This window comes from Chelonoidis abingdonii, chromosome 22, assembly GCF_003597395.2.
Source record: "Chelonoidis abingdonii isolate Lonesome George chromosome 22, CheloAbing_2.0, whole genome shotgun sequence".
NCBI lineage: Eukaryota > Metazoa > Chordata > Testudines > Testudinidae > Chelonoidis > Chelonoidis abingdonii.
Genome location: NC_133790.1, coordinates 17,867,687 through 17,892,819, shown reverse-complemented (window position 1 = coordinate 17,892,819; position 25,133 = coordinate 17,867,687). Strand labels below are relative to the sequence as shown.

The 25,133-nt window shown below is 37.6% G+C and overlaps 1 protein-coding gene across 3 annotated transcripts; it reads left to right on the top strand.

The window, feature by feature from the left end:
* The first annotated feature begins 155 nt into the window (after positions 1-155).
* On the top strand, positions 156-20,772 carry CDC45 (cell division cycle 45). Of its 3 annotated transcripts, none has more exons than XM_032777076.2 (19): positions 156-560; positions 2,795-2,854; positions 3,194-3,286; positions 3,898-4,035; positions 4,727-4,870; positions 5,765-5,820; positions 6,424-6,472; positions 7,472-7,533; positions 9,009-9,059; positions 10,063-10,182; positions 10,713-10,844; positions 11,233-11,331; positions 11,852-12,013; positions 12,210-12,348; positions 13,132-13,215; positions 14,502-14,620; positions 16,391-16,467; positions 17,287-17,353; positions 19,125-20,772. In XM_032777076.2, the coding sequence occupies exons 1-18, from the start codon at positions 510-512 to the stop codon at positions 17,349-17,351; spliced, it is 1,701 nt and encodes a 566-aa protein (XP_032632967.1). In that variant the 5' UTR covers positions 156-509; the 3' UTR covers positions 17,352-17,353; positions 19,125-20,772. The 3 variants fall into 3 exon arrangements, with proteins under 3 accessions (XP_032632967.1, XP_074916055.1, XP_074916056.1); XM_075059954.1 differs by having other exon boundaries at positions 17,287-17,357; positions 19,345-20,772; XM_075059955.1 differs by lacking the exons at positions 156-560; positions 2,795-2,854; positions 3,194-3,286; positions 3,898-4,035 and adding an exon at positions 4,202-4,262 and having other exon boundaries at positions 17,287-17,357; positions 19,345-20,772.
* Positions 20,773-25,133: the final 4,361 nt, after the last annotated feature.

Here is a 25,133-nt window from a genome sequence, read left to right as displayed (position 1 = left end):
GAAACGTCCGCTGCGGCCATTTTAGGAAAGGGCGGAAGGCGGAACTTCACAGGCATCAACATAGTTTTTTCTTTAAATAATTCATTTGCCCATTCACTCCCGAAACGGTTATATTTTTATAGCCAATGGTTTGTTTATACCTTATATGTGGGGGGCTGGTGTAGCTGATTTGCCCATATCAAAAATGGCGCTGTACACGGCCGAACAAAATGGCGGTCCCAGGAGGACTTCGTATGGATTGGCCCATCGCCCAGCTCAGTGATCGCTCTAATCGCTATATGGTTGGTGGAGGGCTGAGATGATCGCAAAGCTAGTCCAATCAGCACTGTAGAGATACAATGTAGCGGGATTCTATTGGATGGAGGCCTGGAAGCTGAGACCAATGGCAAAGGACGCGATTTGGCGCCTGCTTTGACTGTGGCGGAGAACGGACCAGTCGCCGCTGCTGCAGCCATCCCGCCACTGTTCTCGGCTTCTCGTAGCGCGGCGGTAGCGGCCCGGCTTCGGCTATGTTCCTCTCCGACTTCCGCAAGGAGTTCTACGAGGTGATTGTGGCGCAGGTGAGCGTTCTCCGGGCAGGGGAAGCGGGGCTGGAGGGGACGCGAAACTTGAGCGGGGCCTGCCTGCTAACCCCTCGCCTACGAAGCGAGAGGCCGCCTGGCTAGATTGTGGAGGAACCCGCGTCTCCCTGGTGCTCCAGCTTCGCGCCTTCCTTCTCACAGCGCTTTGCCACTGCGGGCCCCGGTGTCCCCGTAGGCCGGGCTGGATCCTCGCTCCGCACGGCCTAGACAGCGCGGGACTGTGTCACCCAGGGAGCGGCCACACGGAGCCGGGGGCAGAGCCCTGCTCCTGGGCTGGGCATTGCCCTGCTTTCAGCTTCATGGCCAAGCTGTGGTAAGCGCTAGCCCGCCCCCATTCCTTCGTGCTTGACCCCACACACCAGGGAGAGCGCGCAGCCCAGCACCCTGCTGGCTTCACACCGAACTCCACAGAGCAGGTAGGTTTGCTTTGAACATCTGGCTCCGTAGCCCTCGGTAGGGTAGTGGAATAGGAGTCCCCAGCTAGGTACATCGCAATTCAGAGTGTGCTTTGCTTTGTTGTATGGGTTTCTTATAGTGCACCCGGAGCAGAGGCTCTAAAAGTGGCAGAATCAGCGACGATGTTTTGAGTTGGTGATATGGACATAGCGATCCTCGGAAGACAAGGAGCTGGAGCTGTTACTGGGTCTAGCTAGTTGAGATTGAACACAACTAGCTATATGAAAGTGAAAGCTACCAGTGCCTTGTGTCCAGTAGGATTTTACGTTGAGTTAGCTGTCTTGATGTAAAAATGCCTCTTTGTTTTCAGTGAAGACATAGGCCACAGTACAGGGTAAGCTCGATGTAAGCTGCCTTGCATTGACTTAGCTTTGGAAATGTCTTCACTTAAATTTGGCTTGCAGCACCCATTGATAAGTGCTTCTCTATGTCGATTTCATAGTATCACCTCCCTGAGTGTCAGGCACAGAGTCACAGTTGATGTAATTAGATCAATACAGTGTCACTGCATTGCTTACATCGACAGTTATGACTTTCAGGAGCTGTCCCATGGTGTCCCACACTGACAACACAATCAATGCAAACACTCCTGGTAAGGATGTCCACCGCCGATACAAGGAGCCAAGTGTGCACACACACAAGCAATTTTATAACTGCAGTGGCTGTATGCCAACCTCAGTTAGGTTCACATAATTTTGTAGTGTAGACATTTCCAAAGTCTGATTGCACTGAGAGATCTTCAGTGCTATAAAATGACACTAACTAGTTCATGTGCACTAAGCACTGTTGAGGGTTGTCCATTTTGTTGCAGATTATCATGATCCATTAAATTAGGATTAGAAATTACTTATTTGAAAGATACACTTAGGTTGCAAAATGTTTAAAGAACAATCTTGTAATAAAATTAATTTACAATTGTCATAAGATTACCAGCTTTTGATAAATGCTTAACATAATTTCAGACTAGTGAATGCTGAAAATGTTGACAGGTTAATCTTTACATTTTGAGATACAGAAGAACAGATTTATTGAACTTTGTCAAAGGGTCGATAAATCATATGTCAAAGCTACTGTCTGTGATAAAACAAGGATGCCAACTAGAAACTGGCAAGCCTTTTCACAGTGGAGACCCTTTTCTTATGAGTTTAGAGCTTCTGGTTAAATCTTTCTTGCAAAAAACATGATGTTGCTAGAACTTCTTTGAAAAACAATCCTGATTTAGTTCCCAATGCTGCAATGATCTCTGTCCAGACAGACCCCCATTGATTTAAAGTGGCTGTGTGCATGGATTTGCCTGCATAGAGCTCATTGCTAGATAAGCCTTTACTGAGCAACCCAATACAATCAAACAAGACAAGATGATGGTTTGCACAGGTTTGTTTACTCTCTGCATTCTGTTGAGTGATTCTTCTAGGCTATGCTAACAAGCTAGATTAAGCAGAAATAAATATGTCTTTGGAGACATTAATATGAAACATACCATGTGAAACAATTATCAGATAAGGGACATCAGTGATAGATTCCTCTTTTAAAAATTACTCTTCACTTGTCTAATTGAGTACCTTATATAGATAATGGTAATATGAGGCTCTCATCTTTACTTTATTTCGTTTGTATTGTTTGTTGCACTGAAAGATTTTACATTTTACTGGTGGAAAATGATGCTTTTGCAAATGACCTAGTATGCCTACATTTCTATACAATAGCAAGCCATATGCACTAATTAATATATTAATACTGTCTTCAATTTTTTTCAGCGTGTTCTTCTTCTTGTTGCTTCAGATGTAGATGCATTATGTGCTTGTAAAATACTCCAAGTAAGTTTAACTATAATTATGTACCACAACAGAAGGGGAGAGGGGCACATTTAAAAGATATATACAGCACTATGTAGAAAGAAAAGTGACAGAGAAATTTTTATAAAATTAGTTCAGTTTCAAATGTTGTAATTTTTTATTTTTCTAACTTTTTTACTAATAATTTTTTCCTAACATGATACTGAGACTTGATAATTCATGCCTAAATATTTATATAGAAATGTAGTTTGGGATACTTTTGATGTACCTCTAAAGAGCAATAGGAGGACTTGGATGAGCCAGAGTTGCAGTAGTTGCTGCTGCTGTTCCTCATCTGTTAAAGCCTTTCTTTCTTTCTAGGCTTTGTTTCAATGTGATCACGTACAATATACACTTGTCCCAGTATCTGGGTGGCAAGAACTTGAAACTGCATTTCTTGAACATAAAGATCAGGTAAAAAAAAAACATAGTGCATAGAGTGTTCTATATGATCCTACTATATAGTTGTAATTTTTAAATACACTTTTTCCTCAGATCTAAGTTTTAGGTTGAGATTTAAGTGGTTGCCCAAATAACATTGGATAAAGTTAGATGTACGAGGGACAAATGCGTGGCAAGTTCCCACACCTTGTTCTGCTAATGTGCCATAATTCTGGTTTAGCAAATATTTCTGCTATTTTAGATATGGATCAATTCTAAAGAGAACTGCCAAATGCATCCTAGTGTGGTGGTTTTATGAGGTGGGCCAAGACAACACGAGTAAACTAATTTCACTTTTGATCTATATAAACTAAATTTAAACCCATCTTCAACTATGAAAGGTTAGATTATTAGCTCTCTTAGCAGTCTCCACACCGCAAACCCCAGCACATTTTCCTTGTATGCAAAACTTGTTTATGTTTTCCCTGAGGTGTTGTAGATTAGGAGTCTAATGTAAATTGGTACAAGAGAAAATGCTTTGTAGACAGAATAGTTTGCAAAGCTTGCTTTGTTTGGGGAGTTTGTTAGTTTGGAAAACAAACGATCCGCTAAGTTAGGTACGATATATTGTTTTTCTTTCGCAGTTCCAATATTTTGTTCTTATAAACTGTGGTGCCAATGTTGACCTCCTGGAGATCCTGCAGCCTGAGGAAGATACATTTTTCTTTATCTGTGACACCCACAGGCCTATCAATGTAGTGAATGTTTACAATGAGACACAGGTAAATCAAGCTGTTCAACAGAATATGCAATATCCTGTACTGAGCTAGGTGATCTACCACTCTTCTATACCTTTCAACATAGGTAACTTCCACAGTGCTAGCAGGAAAGCAGAAAACAAATTATTACTAATTTGCAGTAGTAGTTTGTATGGTCAAAAGGGGGAAAATCTGCTATCCCCCAATAAAAGGTGCCTGTGGTAGCTGTTATGAGTTTCACAGAGATGAATGTAAGTTCTGTACCATTGAAGAGGACATGTTACTGTTAGGTTGATTTCTTTTAGGATGTAGAATTTATTATCTCAGTAACTAGTGACATCATATTAAATGAAGAATACTGACATTTTGTTTATAGTCTAAAATTACTTGGTAATGTTCCTTAAAAGATGTGCTTTGTTTTTACAGTGAAAGTCATTATAATTCCAGTTTCTTTTATAGTGCTACACTTACCTTGTGTTGATACAGAAGAATAAACATATTTATCTTAAGTCATGGATACAGTACCATTGTTCTAGCCCGTGTATATGGATTCTAATAGAGTGACATTTTGATGCTCTAGTATGAGTAGATCAAAGCAAGAGTGATTGGATTAGTCTGTTGTACTAAAAGGAATAAGTGATGTATATTTGTTGGTTGAACAATTTTTTCAGTTGTTAAAATGAGTTGTTTTATTTAAAATACACTTTGTTGTTAGATTAAGCTGTTGGTTAAGCAGGATGATGACCTTGAAATTCCTGCCTATGATGATATCTTCAGAGATGAAGAGGAGGATGAAGATGACTCTGGGAATGAAAGTGATGGATCAGAGCCTTCAGGGAAGCGCAAACGATTTGAAGAGGTGTTTTTCTTACAGCTTTGTTGTGAAAAGGGAGAAAAATCCATATGCATATCCTGATGTAGTTCAGCAAATATGATAACACCATTTGGGCTTTAGGGGCAAATGAAGCCTAAACAAAAGTCAGTGCTGCATTAGAAGATCAAAAGGCCTAGATGCAAGTTTAACGAATAAACCAAGTTGAAAGGATACTCTAGCATATCTCCAGACAAAAAAACTTTAATGTGAAGGTCAGGTTGAGAGTATATATCAATTTAAGGATAAAAATCTTCATAGTTAAACAAAAAATTTAGAGTTAATGTTAAACTCTCAAGAATCTGAACATTTGAATATATAGAAATTCATAGATTGGATAAACTAGTCTTAATTTTGCCCTTGTACAATGCCCTAAGAAAAGTTTAAAAAACAAAACCTCAGACTACCTCATCCCTTAGTGTAGGAGGAGGTGGTTTGGCTTTTTAAAATCTTATAGTGAGCTCAAAACTCAACACACATGCTTTACTCTTAGTTGCACAATAGGTGTTCTGTCTTTGACCACCTTTATGGCCAGGGCACAAACTCTTGTTCAGACAATATACCGGGTTGTGAAAAGGTGAAGGCTCTTGGCATCCTAAGGGATCAGTCCTGTAATTCTAAATGCCAGCCAGTTATCAAAATATCATTTAAAAACTTCCAGCTTACAAAATTATAATATAAATTACACTATAGAAAGGTGCCATTTCTTTAATCTTGTTACTGTGGAAATGTTTTGAAAATACGTATCCTATTAGGTTTACTAAATGTTTATTTTGACAAAGCCTAAAAGTTGTGGGCCTATACTGACTGGATTGGCACTTACCTTTTGAGCAATTCTGTTCTTTGGCCATCTTATGTTTTGATATCTAAACCTATCTGCAGGATATTATGGAGAGAACAATGAGAAGAAGACAGAGGAGAGAGTGGGAGGCACGTAGGTAGGTGTTTGTACTCTTGATGTTTTTTATACCTTTTTTCTCTCCCTCCCCTTTTGATAGTAATCTTCACATTGAGACCACAAAAATCTATTCTTTACTGCTAGACCTGCAATAATGCTGCAGTTCACATTTCATTCAGAAATTGGAAGGTAAAAGTTGTGTAAGTCATATCTAGCAAGTAATCTTGCTATTTTGTAGTATAGCTGTAAGTTTATTATATTAATAATTTTGTAAATTTGCATTGTATGTACCCTTTATGTCATCTATCATATGACCACATCCTGCCCTGATTTGCTCCCTGTGCAATCCTATGTGTCAATGGGATTGTATAGGTTGCTAATCAGGGAAAAATGTGGATGATATAATTTGATAAGATCGCTTTTAAAATAGAAGCTACATTGCAGTCTCATAAATTTCAGTGTTACTAAAGCATAACTCCCTTACCAAAAAAAGTTTGGTTTAGCCCTGAGTTTGATTTCATATTTGCAGTATACTAATTTTAAAACAATGTAATTGCTACTTTACTTTTTTACTTCCTTGTATAAGGAACTTGAAGCAAATCTTGCTACTTAAGCAAACACTTTTTCCCTCCCCCCCTTTTAGACGAGAAATTCTCTTTGATTATGAGCAATATGAATACCATGGGACCTCGGTAAGTATGAAGTGCTGCTTGCTGTAAACGCTAAACTACCACAAAGAAAGTATCCTCCTGCAATAGGAATACAGTATCTCCAATATGTTGTAGAAAGTTCTTTGACTTATTTATACTGCATTAAGTTGTTGTTGCATTATGTTTCATTGGTTTACTGCAAGGTGTAACAAATAGCCTCTATGGTATATTCTCCTACCTATGCCTCTATTAATCAATTCTGAGTTCTGGGATTTCCTTAGGCATTCAGAGACGTAAACTAGAAATTCTGTGGCACAGCCATCAGTGCCACAACTTGCCAATAGTGGGTTTCCATGAGTTCCCATCTTTGCACGACTAATGAGTGTCACCTTACCACATAAGTCTTAATGTTAAAATACAAAAATTGCATCCCAAAGTACTTCACAAATAATATGTACAGCAGTGAAGTGCAACCAAACTGATGCATAGCATGCCCCACAATAGAGAAGAAGGAGAAATTTTGGCTGACAACAGGTCAAATAAATCCCTAATAATAAGCTTTCTGTTGTACGGGATCTTTAATGTTTATTAAAAAAAACAAAAACATACGGGGCCACCTTCAGATCTACTCACACATGCATGGCCTCAGTTTATTTTTTAGAAAGAGAAATAAGGGTTGATATGACCTTGCTTGGTTTTATTCCTCTATTTTCAAGGAAAGTAGGTATTTCAAACCCAAAGTTTAGATTACTGAGCTGTTTCTCAGAACTAGCATATTATCTATCAAATTATTTTAAATCTTGTTGTTAAATGCAATTTATATGTAAATAGAGAAGGATGATTGAGTCATAAAAGGCACTTTTGCTCTTCTTCCCGGTTTAGGGAGTAAGAGACTAGAATTCAGATTAAAACTTGTCTGTCCTGCAGAAGATCTGCTACTAAGCTGGTGCATGAGAGATTTTTCAAAAGTGTTCTGCTATTTTTTTTCTCCTAATTGTGAAGTTTGATATGGCAATTCATCAGCCCTCTGTTCTCTTGTAGTCTGCCATGGTGATGTTTGACTTGGCATGGATAATGTCTAAAGACTTGAATGACATGTTGTGGTATGTAGTCCAGTTGTGGTGTCAACGTTCATTATTTATAGTAATAGTACCAGCTAATTCCATAGTAAAATCTACAAAAATCCTCAATAGTATTTGTATCCAATGTGTGTGCATGACTTTTTAATTTTATGTTGGAGAAAAATTATGTCTTAGGCTTGGGGAAAGGTACTTCCACTACAAACCGAGCTGTTGTATTTCAAAAATTTACTATGTGGGACCACTGAAATTATTTCTGTGGCTATGTATGTGAAGTATCTTGTCAAGTAAAAATACAGCTATGTTCCCATGTTGTCATAAGTAGATAGGTAAGGTAAGGGTTAAGTTTCTTTTACCTGGAAAGGGTAACCAAACACCTGACCAGAGGACCAATCAGAGAACTGGATTGTTTAAAGTCAGGGGCGGGAATTTGTATACTCGGGGTCTTTGTTGTTTTCTCGGCTATGGGTAAACAAGTTTCCTTCTAACTCCCTCTTATCTCAAATATTCTACTAAAAGTCTGTGAGTACAAAGGAAAGCAAAGTAATTCGGCTATGAAGAGCTTTGTGTTGTATGTACAGATGTGGATTGCTGTGTCTTTGTTGCTTCCTCGGCTGTGAGGGACAAGCTTTCTTCTAACTCCATCTTATCTCAAAGTTTCTCCTAAACATCTGTGAGTACAAGGGAAAGCAAAGTAATTCGGCTATGATGAGCTTTGTGTTGTATTTACATGTATGTTGATTTGTTGGACTGGTTTAATCGGGCTATCTTTTAAATCAGACTGTTTATTTATATTTTCTTATAAGCAAGAGCCTGTATTGAGTTTCTTAATGCAAGATTGTTGTTTTATATTTTCTTTCTTTTTTTTCTATAAAGTTTTCTTGTTAAACCTTGTGGAAGTTTCTTTTCCTAGTGAGGCAGAGGGGGGAGGGAAAAGCCCAAACTCTGTGTCTCACCTTCCTATTGTCCCAGGGCGGGAAAGGCTGCAGGACAAAGGGAGGGGGAATCTCTTGTGTGAGCTGACTAGGTGAATGCCTAGCCTCGGGGAAGCTAGATTGCCTCTCCGGTTGTATTCAAGGAGTGAAGTATAGCATTGCACCGGCTAACCCAGGAAAGGGGGGGAAGCTGGGAGAGGAGAGAGAGAGAGAGACCCAGGGGTCTGGGTCTTGGGGGTCCCCCAAAGGAAGGGTTGGGGACACCAGAGAGAGAAAAGGGGGGTCAGGCCCTATAATTCCTGATCTGGTGGCAGCGAGAATATCCAAGCTGGTAGTGAGCTTGGGGGAGTTTCAGGTAAGCCCCAGATTTTGGACGCTAAAGTCCAGGTTTGGGACAGGAGACTATTACCACACATGTGAACATGTTCTGTGATTAATTTAGTTCAGAAGTGTTTGTATACCTGCTGCACACAGTCCTCTTCTAAATGTCGTAGATGTCTGTTCTTTGATGTATTTATAGTTTTTTCCTACCTGACTTTTTTCCCCTCCCCCCATTTTTTTTAGGTGGGCTATTGTTGGGCTTACGGACCAGTGGGTTCAAGATAAAATCACACAGTAAGCAAGCTGTTCGTCCATTTTTATTTAATAGCTAATATGCATCAGGGAATCTGCATGTTAATGTACTCAGCAACACGAGTCAGGCTGTTGTATTAGTGAGTGAATGTGGTGTACGTATTATTCAAACAAATTGTATTTTTAATTGAAAAAAGCATTCCAACAATAGAAAGCATTTCTAATCAACTTTATTTTCTTCCAGATTATTCATTTTATAAAATGATCACTGCTAATATTCCATAGAAAAGCAGGGCTTAACTGTGGCTAATTTAAAGATGTCTGTTTTTACAGTAGCTTCATTAAAGGAAAAATCCCAGTATAGTCTATAGTTTTGAAAGTTCTCTTGCTTGTTTCACTTTTTAAAAGCTTGAACCATTTCTCTCTAACTCATTGTTTTTCCTATTTTTCAGATATAGATCTATCTCCCGATAGCCACTGAGTTTCTGTATCTTGCATTGTACAAAATTTTGATATGTATGATAGATTTCAGTTTGTGTATTCTGCTCTCCCTACACCTACCTGCATTCATATCTCTTTTGTGAGGTTGAGAGTAATTTTAATAACTACATCCACTTTTGTATGTGTTATATTGGAATAAATACACTTCTACCCTGATATAACGCAACCCGATATAACACGAATTCGGATATAATGTGGTAAAGCAGCGCTCCGGGGGGTGGTGCTGCGTGCTCTGGTGGATCAAAGCAAGTTTGATATAACGCAGTAAGATTTTTTTTTGGCTCCCAAGGACAACGTTATATCGGGGTAGAGGTGTATATTTGTTTTAATTTACTTTGTATACTACCAAGTTTTTTTTGAGGGGTGGAGCTGATCACTAAGTGGTGCCAATTTTTTTAAAAAACATATCTTTTATCTTTTCATAATAAGATTTCATTTTTGTGAAGCTGGCTAGCCAAGGTTTAAGTAATAGGAAAGAATTTTATAGTCAACGAGGCTACAAGTACCAAGGGAAAGAAAAATTACTATTTTTTTTCCTTTAAAGAATGAAGTATGTGACTGATATTGGAACTTTACAACGTCATGTGTCCCGGCATAACCACCGCAATGAAGATGAAGAGAACTCCCTTTCTATTGATTGCATGAGAATAGCATTTGAGTATGAGTATCCTTATGTCTGATCTATAAATATTAAGGGTTAAAAAAAACTGGCCTGATTTGACAGACTGAAGGCTTAATCTAGGAAGAGGAATCTTATTAAGGCTCCCTATGAGGTAGAAATTGAATTGGAAGAAACAGATACTTGAATGACTTTTATTGCAGGTGAATCCCTGTTCCAATATTTGAGCATAACTCCAGCAACACAATCTAACCTTCCAGAACTGTGGAACTGGACTACAAATGCAAACCCTGGAAAAACAGAGGTGGGGAGGGAAATGACAGCTACACCAGTTAGTCCACCTGGAAAAATAGAGGCGGGGAGGGAAATGACAACTACACTGGTTAGTCCTCACTGTGATAATCTTATGCACATCTGGAAATTTTTATTCCAGTGAGGTGTAGTTAATGTAGATTTAAATAGTATGTGTGGGGAGGGAATAATAAACAATTGTTAAGTTCATTACTAGTTTGTAAATATATAAATATATATGCTCTAAATCACTATTTTTCCCTAATTCCTGTTAATGTCCTCAGTTTGCGCCTGGCTCTTTATCAACATTGGTCCCTATTTGAAAGCCTCTGTAATACTTGTTATACTTCTGCCAGTCTCAAACTTTGGTCTGTACAAGGGCAGAAGAGGCTTCAGGAGTTTTTTGCTGACATGGGGTGAGTTATAAAGATTCGTTGGGAAAAGGGAACACTACATTGTACTTTTCAATAAGGAAGCATATGAAAAATATTCAGGACATAACAGTAAAGATTAGAATTTTGAGGTGGGCGGTTATGTTAAATATGGAAATGTTGTTATGGGCACAGGGTGGATTGCCCTTCCACTGCATTACTTCTGCTCTGCTGACACTACTGTATTCACTAGTTTTAAGATATGTGCTTTTATTGGACAGTAGATATATGAAGTGACTCTTGCACATCCACTCATCAGTGTTTCGGGTAGATGAATATGAAGAGCTGTTGAATGCTTATAGGGCAATCTCCTTTCCATTAGGTGAAGACATGTTTAACTGCATGTTTAAAAAATGACTTTCTCATTTTGTAGTTTGCCTTTGAAGCAGGTGAAACAAAAGTTTAATTCCATGGACATTTCCTTAAAGGATAACCTACAGGAAATGATTGAAGAATCTGCTAGCAAATTTGGGTAAAATCCTATTCTATTTATTAAATTTCTGTTAACTACTATTGTGTATTAGAAATATTACAAAGCTTCACAACAGCCATATATATATAATCATTCATACTGATTGTACAGACTTGTAACCTGATGCTGAGGATCTGACTTTACAAGATGCTTAGGCCCCTTACTTCATTTGACCAATTATAGAAGCTTAGCATCTCTCAGAATCAGGCTTTGAGAGACTTCCTGATGGTATCACATCAGGTATAAACCCAGAACTTCTGACTCCTAGTGCTGTGCTCTAACTATTAACATGCAGTTTAGTAGTTTACTAGCAGTTTAAAGAGGATGCCACAACTTGTTTAAAAAGGCATAACAATAATGCTAGATAGGAATAAGACTAGTCAGAAAAGTTAATGTGAGATTTACCCTTGTGCTTCTAATTTCAAACTTCTTAATGGATAGCAATACATTTTAATAGTATCATATAGATTATAAGAAGTTTGTCATAACTTCTTTCCATTGATTTGGTCCGCTTTTACAGAATGAAAAACTTAAGAGTACAGACCTTCAGCATTCACTTTGGTTTTAAGAACAAGTTCTTAGCAAGTGACATTGTCTATGCAACAGCTTCTCTAATGGAGAATATAGAGAAAGATGACCCTGGAACTGATAATTTTATCAAGGCTTTGGATAGTCTTTCCAGGTATTGTGCATATGTTTTCTCCCCTCTCACAATTTTTCTTAATCATTAGTTATGAAAACCATGTTAAGTTGATGAAAATACTTCTCTCAGAAGATTCAAAGCAAATATCTTTATGATTAGTATTTAGAAATAACTCCATTTAACAAGAATTTTCTTTTTATTTGAAAATATTTCTCTTCTCTATGTACCATTATAGGAGTAACCTGGACAAACTGCATCAAGGGCTGGAACTAGCCAAAAAACAACTTCGTGCCACTCAGCAGACTGTAGCCAGCTGTATTTGCACCAATCTTGTAATCTCTCAGGGGCCTTTTCTTTATTGCTATCTAATGGAGGTCAGAATTATGTACTTGTTCCTCCTCATTTGACTTCTTGTACTGTAACTGTCACCATTGGTATGTCAAGTAGATATGAAAGCTTGATCAGAAAGCTTGGAAGAGCTTAGCTTTCTACATTGCACTGATTTCGAATCAGCCTATATTGACACTCCTTCTCCCCTGACTTTTCCCCATTTTAAGAATCAGTCTTGTCATGGTACTATCTTGATATTCAAGTCAGCAAGGCAATCAATCCCTCTGGAGTTTTGCCTTGTAAAAATTAAGGCAAGGTTCCTTAGGGTTATTTTATATGCAAATGAAAAGTGCTTTTAAAGTAGAAACACTTTTTTTTGTTAATGTTTCTAGAGCAGGGGTAGGCAACCTATGGCACGTGTGCCAAAGGCGGCACACGAGCTGATTTTTCAGTGGCACTCACTGCCCAGGTCCTGGCCATCAGGCGGGGGGGCTCTGTATTTTAATTTAATTTTAAATGAAGCTTCTTAAACATTTTAAAAGCCTTATTTACTTTACATACAACAATAGTTTAGTTATATATTATAGACTTATAGAAAGAGACCTTCTAAAAACATTAAAATGTATTACCGGCACACGAAACCTGAAATCAGAGTGAATAAATGAAGACTCTGCACACCACTTCTGAAAGGTTACTGATCCCTGTTCTAGAGTGTCATGAGTTTTAGTTTTGTTTTTTATTTTTAAACTGCCATTCATCCTAAAGATGAGCTGAGAATGTTACTATCTCTTGTTTAGATATGATTGAGTTAACTTTTCTTTTCCCAGGGCACTCCAGATGTGAAACTGTTCTCCAAACCAGTGTCTCTGTGCCTACTCAGTAAATATTTACTCAAGTCTTTTGTTTGCTCTGTAAGTAAATCAAAGGCTTACAGCTGGCTAACTCTTGCTCTGAATTCATAGTTATAATTATTCTGTGGATTATTTAAGAAATAGATCACCAGATAAAGTATTAAAATATACAAGTTACTTTTTCAGCTAACTGAATGCACCAATGTACAGATGATGCAATGTGGAAGATTCCAGTTTGCAGACCTGTTTAACACTAGTGAGAGTTTTCATCTGAGATGCTGACATCCAACAATAGAGGGAGATCATAGTAATTACATTTACAATTGTTATACCTTTTTTAACAAACTTACTGTGGCAGAGAAATTAGCTTAAGTTTGTAACACTGAAAACACTGAAAATGCAGGATTGATTAAGTTATCTAAACACGTGAAACATTTTAATTTATTTTTGGAAACATATATTTAAAATAGTAAACTTCTTTTCACAACAAACCAAATTGAATTTTAAGCAGTATTTACTAAAATGGTTATCTTTTAAACTACATAAAAGTAGTACTCAATTCAGATAAAACACAGGGCTTAGTATTAGATTAACATATCACCCAGTTAGTGAACATTCTCCTACTGTACAAATAACATTATTGTGAGCAATCTTCACTATGTTCATATCTTACTTCTCTTCTGAAAATTAGACTAAGATCCCTACCCTCCAATGAGTTCCACATGGGCCTACTCCTCTATGGAGCTAGTTGCAGGATTGGAGCTTTAATCAAAGCTTTTTTCCTAAGGGGTTGTCTTCCTAATTTCTTTAGATCCCTAGCTCTCAACCAAGGTGACTGTTATGCCCAGAGTTATCAGACAGAGTTATCAGTGCAACAGGATGGCAATCTCAAAGTTAACTGCCAAAGAATTATGTATAGGGATTTATGCCATACCAAACAGTTGATTTAGTGCAATAGATATTCCTACAAAATAGCCAAAATCCTTAAATCACTCCCTGACTTTGAAGAGCTTAATTAAAGAGGGTAAGGTTATCTAAGTGCTAACATGATAAAAGTGGCAGTTTTATCTTTGATAAATACAGATCAGATAACTTTCTCAGGAGCTCTCTACTACTGCAGACCTGTGGAAGGGTGAAGTAATACCACACTAATGAGGAAGGGAATGTGTTTGGTGGAGTCAAACTTACTTTTCAAGCTTAGTGTCTTCTATTATTTTATAGAAAATTAACTTTGTGCAAAATTTTTCACTTATGCAGAGCACACATTTTACTTTGCATGGAGGACTGAAGGTTGATTGTATCATCTTTGAGCTCGTTGTCTAACCGAGGGACTCTCTGTCTTCCAGACAAAAAACAAGCGCTGTAAGCTGCTGCCACTAATAGTAGCAGCGCCGATGGATGTTGAACAGGGTACAGTGATCATGGTGGGAATTCCTCCAGAGACAGAAAGCTCCGACAAAAAGAAGTGAGTGTTTTTTGTTTAGTATCCATTCTAAATGACATCAAAAAGCTTAGCCTCTTTCCTGATATAAACCTATCTAAGATATTTTTAACATCAAATGTTTTGATCCCAATGTTAGTTTTAATGATCAATTGTACACATTTTAAGTATTTTGCTATGGGAATTTAGCTGTAACAGTGAAGTACCTTTCACAGACCTGAGGAAGAGCTCTATGTAGCTCAAAAACATGTCTGTCACCATCAGATGTTAATCCAAAAGAAGATATTATCTCACTCACCTCGTCTCTTGCTATGGATATCAAATATAGGCACACATTTCCCCAATTCCTCCTCTTCTTTTTTTTCCTGATTGGTTTGTTCATTTATCTTTTGAACAATAAATATATCCTTTCAGTAATGTTTAAATATAATAATCCCAACTATCCATATAAAGTGATGAGGTCTAAATTAGCTGTTACCACTCAAGAAAGAAATCTTGGAGTCATTGTGGATAGTTCTCTGAAAACATCCAATCAATATGCAGTGGCAGTCAAAAAAGTCAACAGAATGTTGGGAATATCATTAAAAGGATAGATAAGACAGGAAATATCATATTGCCTCTATATAAATCCATGGTACACCCACATCTTGAATACTGCGTGCAGATGTGGTCGCCTCATCTCAAAAAAGATTATAGTGAAATTGGAAAAGGTACAGAAAAGGGCAACAAAAATGGTTACTGGTATGGAGCAGCTTCCATATATGGAGAGATTAATAAGACTGGGACTTTTCAGCTTGGAAAAGAGACGACTAAGGGGGGATGTGAGAGATCTATAAAATCATGACTGGTTTGGAGACAGTCAAGTGGTGTTTACTCCTTCTCATAACACAAGAACTAGGGGTTGCCAAATGAAATTAATAGACTGCAGGTTTAAAACAAACAAAAAAGGAAGTACTTCTTCACACAACACACAGTCAACCTGTGGACCTTTGCCAGAAGGTATTGTGCAGGCCAAGACTATAATAGGTTTTTAAAAAGAATTAGATAAATTCATGGAGGACAGGTCCATCAATGTCTATTAGCCAGGATGGACAGGGATGGTATTCCTAGCCTCTGTTTGCCGGAAGCTGAGAATGGGCAACAGGGGATAGATCACTTGATGATTACCTGTTCTGTTCATTCCCTCTGGGGCACCTGGCCCTGGCCACTGTTGGAAGACAGGATAACTCGACTAGTTGGACCTTTTATCTGACCCAGTATGGCCGTTCTTATGTTCTTATTATTTGTCACACTGCTAAAAAATAAAAGTAGTGGACGTTTTTTGTGGCTATACTTTTTGTGTAGGTCCTGACATTTTTCAGTGTGCTTGCAAATTATATTCAAGTTGCTCAATCACTGGGCCTTTTGCGGATCCTTTTTAAAAATTACTGTCACAGTCAATAGGATTAAATCCTGCTAAAGCTCAGGGTTTGCATGGGAGGAGTAGTTATATTCATATGGCAGGAGTTTTAATCTTGACTACTTTTGAGGTTTTCCCCTAATTTAAAATTTTAATCTGCTTCCTGGGAGACAAAGCGGATGTTTGGCCACAGTGACTAACTGGAGCCCATGCACTCTGGACTGTTGTGACTGCATGCGTGTAGGATATAATGTGCGTTGTCCAGGAAGGATAGGGTGGAAAGGGAAGGATATTTTGTCTTCTCTGTAACATTTCGAGTGTTAGAAAAATGAATAAACTTGCTGCTAATTAATGAGGTGATATTCCTAATGTGTGGGTTTGGGTTTTTTTTAAAGCTTTTTTGGGAGAGCATTTGAAAAAGCTGCAGAAAGCACAAATTCTAGGACTTTACATAACCACTTCGACATGTCTAGTAAGTAACTTTTTATCTTTTCACTTCCACATAATTGCATTTGACAGGCAAATCCTTTAGGGGTCAGTGTTTCTACTGTTTCAGACAGACTCCCTAAAAGATCTCAGTCATTTTACAAAGTGGCAGTTCTTGTAATTTTAATATATACGTAGATGATGAGATGTGGTGTGCTTCACAAGCAGGCTGCAATATAACACAATCCAGATTTTAGTACTTAAATTGGCATTTTGGTGTACTGAAAGTATAAAGACTGCTAGCTGTAAGTGTGCAAACCTCTTAATTATTATTGAGAAAAGTTGAAATATATTTTGCCTGGAATGACAATTTTTACCTGAATTGACTTGGAGCTCTCAAATGTAACCATAAACAGTTATAGTTGTTAGTTTATGATGTAGGCTTATCTGCATTAACATTTGTTTTGAAATACGTTTGGTATGTGAAAGAGACATCAGCACAAAAAGAGAGATTTCTCACCTCCTTGTTTTTAGCTAACACAAAAAGGAGTAGTATTCTGGGAAGGTTTGTATGTGTTTTTGCAAAGAAGGCAAAATTTAAACTTTGAAAATTATGATGTGGGTATTTGCTCTGCAATGTCTGATGTAAACCTAGCATCTATCAAGCCCACAGAATTAAAAATGGAGACCATATTTAAAGGGTGAGAATCTGGAATTCTGAATTTGCTCAGATCTACTGTATTACCCAGGCTTCAAAAAAACAAGATAAATAATTTGATAAAAAATACTAGTATATAATCCCAGAGTCTGAGACTTGATATATCCGCAGTTGTCTCCTGTACTAATAAATCTTTCATTATTTTAGTAATTGAACTGAAAATGGAAGATCGGAGCAAATTTCTGGATGCACTTATTTCTCTCTTGTCCTAATGGTAAGTGTGCATGAAAGGAGAATTAATTCTTGAATGTGGTTTATTGGTAGGATGTTCTCAGATGCTGCAGCAAATTTTAGTGAAAGTATAAATTGTAGATAAGTTACAATTTCAAACAAAGCCAACTCATTTTCCTTTTGAGTCTGGGGTCTATCTACCCAAAAAAAGATACTATAAGTTGAAACTTGCCATGGAATGCAGATGTCAGAAATAGTACTTAAAATTTATTTAGTTGTGTTTTTAAATTGTACAAGTCCAAATGAATGGATGATTTTTAGTTTAGACCTGTTATTTTCTACTTACTATAGTCTAACTGCTTTTACACATGTATATGAAGTGCCTTAAAAACACACAATAGGTTGATGACCTATCAGTTAAATAATATGCCTTCTGAGAACATTAACAAATCTATTTTAATCCGGATGGAACGCACAAGCTGTATGCATGGTTTTTTGTATATAATAGCAAGTTTTCCCTGAAAGACTAACTCAAGCTCTTCTCATCTGTTAAATAGCGTTTTATCTTTCATTAATTTATTTTGTGGATTTTTTTGTTTTAAACTAAGAAAGTAAACAGACTAAGTTTTGAAATACTGACAAGAAGCCAGGATAGTCAAAATGAAGGTTAATACTCTGTCCTTGACTCATACTTTTTTAAAATTCTCTTTAATCCTCACAGCAGTTTTGAGTTCAAGGCAGAATCCTGGACCTAACAGTGCATTTCCTGGCTTTGAAAATTTGTGATAACCTTAACATTATTTAAACAAAATTTGCATTTATTATGGCCTGCATCCATAATATTTAGGTTGTTGACTAGAACAAAAAGTTGGGACAATTTAATACTTCACAGGTGGTCATTACAAAGGTATTCTCTAGCGGTCTTGTTAATATACCAAAATAAGACAGGATATTTGTAAATAAACAACATATTCATTTCATATTTTTTAAATAATCAGCTAAGAAGTCTGCCCTGTAGTTCTTTCTACACTAGCAATCTGTATTTCATTCCATTGTTGTGTTTGTTTCAGTTTAGATAGATAATGTCTATTTTAGTTTTCCGTTAAGGCTGGCCTACCCTATTAAATTTTCTGTCTCCTGAATCTAGCTTTCAAGAACTTAGTGTTACCCAGAATGGTTAAAGGTGTGACAGCTGGTATGGCTGGGGCAACCTAAACCCTTGCTCTCCCTTGTAATCTTTTTTTTGGTAATACTTTCTCCCCATCCATAATGGCCTCTACTGGACAGTGCAACAGTATTAGCCACAAAACAGTTAAAAATCAGTTGCTGAATTATTTTGAGGCAGGCCAGATTTAATAGTGAATTGTTGCCACCTCTACTTCTTGAATAGCCACAATTCCTCAGTATTCTGAACCCTTTTTTATAAGAGTTTTTTGTGTAGCTTTTGTACTGTGTGAGCCTAACCTTCTTGAGATAAATTTTATTAGTGTGCTCAGTGGCTTTGGAATACACATTTGGAAGTATGTGGTTGATTGGATCTCTAGAAGTGTTTAAAAGGGACCTTGGAAAACTTTAATACCAGGAATTGATCCTTATTATACAACTGTGAGGTAACGAAGTATTGTCCCCATTTTATAGATGTGGAAACTGAGGCATGAAGTTAAGACTTGCTGAAGGTGTTAGTGACAGGAAGGGTCATTCATTGTCCGGAAGGACTTCTGGGTTTTATTCACACATCTGACAGCCTGCATGTCCTTCAACAAGTACCAGAGGCACTAATCATTTCCTACTTGTTCAAAACTTTGGACCAGCAGGTTACCAGCTGCTGTTGGGATCTGTAAGGCAGAGTGACCAATTGCTGGCCTCCCAGACTTCTTTCCCTGCCCTGCTGCACTTTGCAGACAAGCAAAAAATATCACTGAAGTCTCAAATGTTGTCTTCATTCATGGTGTTGCAATTGTGATGCTCCATCTTGCTGTCCTTCTTGACATACTGCAACAGGCTTCAACTTAAATCTTCTTTCTCTCATAGCAGACAGAAGGACGTCGCCTGTGGCACGTGGGTGCTGAGCACTCTCTTTGTAAAGACCCTAGCCTCCTGATTTAGGAACTAGTTGGACCCCACTGGTCCAGATTGTCATATGAGTAGGAGCAGAAAGACTACCTGTAAACTGCATTTCTATGACCAAGCATTTGACAATCTGGAACTCTCCTATGCCTTTCTGTGTTGATACAGATAATAAGTTTAGGATTTTCTAAAAATTCACACTCTACTGAACTGTTGTTGTTTGTTGTTCAATTGACCTTTTTTCCTAAGTGCCTTTTTAAAAGCTAAGGAAGAATTCATCTGAATAAAATGTATATAGAGGAAGTTCAGTTTTGTGGGGAGAAAAAAATCTTGCATCCAGGAATTGGTCTCTGCCTAGCATGTTTGAGAAGCAAAGGAAAACCTATTGGTCCAGGCTATTAAATGCTTTGTTGCAGAAACCTGATTTGCAGGTATCGGAAAAACACTTCTTGAGTTTCTAGTATAAACCTCTCCAAAATCAGCTCTTAATACATGTCACCAGGAGTAGCTCTGTGTAGTTTTAATTTCTAAAAATCTCTGTTCTGTGAGGCATGGATTTAATATTGTAGGTCTCTTAAAATCCAAATACCGATCAACCACAAGTACTGAAAGAGAACCTGTACTAGCCGTATAGAATAATTGTTCTTTGACAGCACTCCTGTTAATAGCATCTCCTGAAGAGGTGATTCCTGTATCAACACCATGTCCTTAGCCAGTCACTTTGATACTGCAGTGTCACTTTTAAAATGGCTTTTGGAGTGGCACTTTCAGTGAGTGTGCTATTATGCATGGACTACAGTATTTTAAATATAGACAAGTTAGATCAAACCCATCCTGCTGTCAGGGGAGGATATGGTTTCTCAAATAGGGAAGGTTTCAGTTCTCATATAGAACTGATGTTGCACTTGATCTTAGTCACACAAAATGGTTGTCAAACCAACTGAACTTCCCCTTTTCAGCCCTCAACAATGTATTGTTACTTTAATTTCTAAGCAGCGAATGAATTGTGAAGATATGATCAGTGTCTCATGATGTCCCATATATTCAGATCATCTGATACAGTTCTGAATAAAACTCCAAACTCTTGTATTACACAACGTACCACTTTATTAGATGTATTCTGTGTGTTTCTGTGTTGTGTTTAGATTATTGTACATTTTAAGAAAGGGTGAGGTTTTTTCCACCTTTTTCAGTGTCTGCCTGGATTCCTTACACATGTGATTTTTATTTCTTTGAGTATTATATTGACTGTGTAAATGTTTTGTTACCTGGATTTTATCTTATGTTGTGTAGATTTTGTGTAGATTAATTTTTAACTAATGGGATTTTAAATGTAGCCAATGCAAAATTTTTATTGTATATTTCTACTCAAATAAAATAACTCTTGTTATTTTATTAAATAGTCTTGTTTGGTCAATATGATCCATGTGCCAAATTGTAAAAGCCATAGCACTTGACTACATAACATCAAATGCACTTTTTTTTTCCTCTTGCATATTTAATAGGTCACACTGTGCCATGAGTATAGTCAAAAAGAACAGGTGTACTTGTGGCACCTTAAGAGACCAACAAATTTATTTGGGCATAAGCTTTTGTGGGCTACAGCTCACTTCATCGGATGCATTGAATGGAACATATAGTGAGGAGATAGGGAAGAAACACACACACACGCTCGCTCTCTCGCTCTCTCTCTCTCTCTCTACTCTGAAACATGAGTATAGAGTTTCCCTTTTCCTTACCTTCCTCCACCCCATCCCAGCATACGTCAGGTGATGCCTGTGATGCGATGCAATGCTTAACAGTATACTATCACTTCATTAACCAGCTAATTTTCACAGCACCTCTGAAGTAGATATCCTTACTTGAAGCATGGGGAAACTGAAACACACAGAGGTGTTGTGACTTTTTGCTGTGTAAATCAGTATTGGAGCCAGGATTAAAACATTGAATTCATGGATCCTAGTGTCATGCTTTAGTCACTGGACCGTATCTCTTGGTATTTATAATACATGTTAAATTTGAGAATTTAAAGTTTAAATTTATTCTCACAGTACTTGTAATTCAGCAGTTGTAATTTTGGTCTCAGATATACAATACCAAGCTCTTACAGCATTTTTTCATTTGAAGGTCTCAAAACAATTTACAAAGGAGGTCCATATCATTATCCCCATTTGATAGGGATGCTGAGACCCAGAAAGTATGTTGTATTATGGTATCTGGGGTTAGTTTTAATGCCATACTATATATGCACAATATCTGACATTGTTATAAAAAACTGTGGGAACCTTAAATAGATTTCCTGACTTAATCTGCTTAAGATTTCAACTTTACTACATTAATGAAATTTTTGGATTTAATGTCTTTTTCATATTGCATATTCAAATAACATTCTTACAGTAAGATTGCATATTACTTGAATTTTTTAAAAAGTCTATTGGGTGCATACACAGATATACACCTGCCTGTATCTGACATTTAATAGTTCAGAGCATGTTTACTGGGAAGGGAAATAATATAGTGTCAAAACATATCACCGTGCAGTAATGACCACACAGAGAGCTGGAGATTCTGTAAAGTTCTCTTCAGTTCCTGCTTTTTTCTTCCATCCAGGGTGAGGGTTGAGAGAAGGTGAAGAGAGTGAAAACGGAAGCATTGTTCATCAATGGTATGCGCTCTTGTATCAGAAATGACACCATTGGATTTCATTAAACTTTCCTGAAACTCAGGTTTGCACAGAGAACAAGCATGAGAAATTTATCCCAAAGAGCTGCTTTTTCAGAAAGATTCAGACATGCTTAACAAGCTTCTGATGCTTTGTCTACTGAAATTGATGTAGTGGTAGTATGGCACTATAATAGAAATTCTTTTGACAATGAGTGACACTGCTGCCTGCCCTGTATCTTTCTGGGCTGTGGAACTTGTAGACTAATATGGTGTTAACCTAGTCAGTTACTTGCTCCAGAGCCCATGTATAGGAAAGGCAGTAAAACTGTGTAGCCCTATAGTGAGTCTACATAAAACATAAACTCTTAATGGCAGTAAATTGGTGCCATGACGTGTAGCAGCCACTAGTGTGAAATCACCTGCTCTGTAGTTCAATCAAAAATGTTAAGAACCACCATGATTTTGCAGACTTAACCCCTTACATGGGAATGCTGGATACAGGATGCGTGCCAAGAACTCTTGACTTCCCTTTGTTAAGGGATGAATACGCTTTCGGCTATTTGACCAAATAGAAAATTTTGGTTACACGAGTTAGTGCCTTAACCATTGTATTTAAAAATAACTAACTAATCGGATTACCCTATTTATGTATGGTAACATTCCATTTTAGCTGGGTCTGAATGCAAATAGAAATATTCCCTCAGGATTATATTTGAGCTGCAGCAACTTTTTTTCCCCTCCAGTGCACTCATTTATTATAATAGCACCGGGACAAACAGTTTCTGTTTATCTGCTTGTTCCTTATTCATTTCAGAGAACAATTCTTTAAAAATAGAGAATTGCAAAAATTCCTTGAGGGCGGGGGGTGGGGGAGTCACATTTTTCTTAAGAGGATAAAATACAGTGGAAATTATTAGATAATTAAAAAGTTATTTGGCAAAGCAAGGTAACTGAATTAACTACTGCCATACAGTGACTCATTAACTTGGAAAAGAAATCCTATTTCCTGTACCTACTTTTTTGCTAGGTGGGCAAAGTTGCACATAATTGAAACAAAATCTTAAAGACCTCATTGGAATTGAAGTGTCTTGTCAGCCCAGAAGGATCACAATAATTGAAAAGACTTATGCTGCGCCTAATTTGGACACTGTGTGGTAACAGAGCCTGAGAAAAGGAGTTGAGTCTGACTTATCTTGCTGCCATTGCTTCGCTAAATCCTGAAATATATTAAAATGGTCTGGTACGAATGAAAATGAAAGATCTAAATCAGCTGGCTCTGTGTTTGCCCAATGCTTGGTTTTCATAAATCACAAATGACAATGGTATTAGTTCTGAGGAACTGAAAAACTGATAGGTGGGAGTGAAGAGCCAGAAGAAACATTTTGGCTCTTTTGAGGGCCTGTATGAAATAGATGTTGATGCACTGGAGGGTGATGGTGATCGAGCCCATAAAGCCTCTGGTCATTAGATGACATAATATGGCTAAAAAATTAGAAATATCTGTACTGGTAAAATAAATGTTGCAAAAACAGACCACTGGCGTAGGATGATCAGCGGTAAAGTAAACAACCCAAAAGACTGCTGATTCTTTCTTTATACCTCTGAGTGAAGGCAAAGGCCCCGTAGAGTGTTAGGGGTTTTTTGTGCCATCCCCTTTTCAGATACCTAATAACTGTTCTTATCAGCTTCTGTAAAGCTTTACTATATCTAAAGGATGGTAACAATTCCTGGTCTTTCTTATCTAATCTTTACTTAGCCTGTTTTTTATGCTGCAGTGTTTAAATACTACTGTGATTGGCAATACAATCCTGGACCCTTAAAATTTCAACTCACTTGCAGGGAGTTGTCATTTGTTTAATACATAAACTCAGTACTGTTCAGTAGAATTCACTCTGGAGAGTTCCTGCAGGACGAAGGGAATTTTATAGATTCCAGGATAGTAAATGCAGAAGTCTTGAAGCCTAACAGAGGTGCCAGTTACAACACTTGAGGCTGACATAAATTTCATCCAGTCACGTAGTTTGGGAGGGTGAACAAAACTGTGAAGAGTGGCCAAAGAATATGCTACGAGGTTGATGATTTTCTGAAGTTTGCCTACCTGGAACTGATTGGGTGACACACATTTGTTCCTTCTGTCAGTATGGGACTTACTTTAAAAATAAGTTAAATTACCAAAAAAATCAGGTTTTCAGAACCTGTATAAAACTGATGTCTGTTTTTATGTTTTTAGTTGATCTATCCATATACGGGTGGATTAAAAAGCTATCTTAAGATGAAAAAGAGACATATTGGCGCTGGGACACTTTCAGGGTTTGTTCTCCCTTGCCCTCAGGTACTGGAGAGGTAAAGTGCTGCTCCTTTCTAAGAAGGGAATGAAATTTATATTTTTAACACTGGCCTGGATTGTGCTGGTTTTGGAAGGCAGGGAAGAGAGTACTTAAAATCAGCTTCCTACCTAGGGGGTTTGTGCTGTGAAGGTGATGTCATCTTGGGGTGAGTGGAGAGATGAAAAGGAGATAGTGATGCTCTGAGCATGAAGTAACTGCAGAAAAGAATGCCACTAGAGTAGCCATGCAAAAAGGGGGTAAAGTAGGTAATAGAAAAATGGCAACTAAGCAGGAAGAGGAGGGCAAAAACACCAATTCTATCCTTTCAGTAGTCATAGCACCCCTTTATTCAAGGGTTTCCAGCATGCATCTGTTGTATTGGGTTTGGTTTCCCCACATTAGGTATCCTGGTTAGTTTTGGGGAATTTTGGATTTATTTTTCTAAATGGAATTCTACTGTCATCTTCACTGTTCTGGGGAACCTGTCCTCCACCCCCAAACCATGTTAACCTGTGGAGAGCACTAAGAGACCCTTCTTTCCAGACCCCAAGAAATCCTGGTATGGCTGAATTGGGTATGGCCAAGAGGGGAAAAACAACAGCAAGATGTTTATTTTTGTTAAATGGAAAACTGGAAGAAAGAGTTCCCATTGGCAATTGTTTATCATTTGTTGATTTCAAGGTGGTACAGAAAGTTCTACTTGGACTAAATTCAAGGACTAAGAAAATTGCTGCTCAAGGATGGAGTTGTAAAGCACAGTGCCAC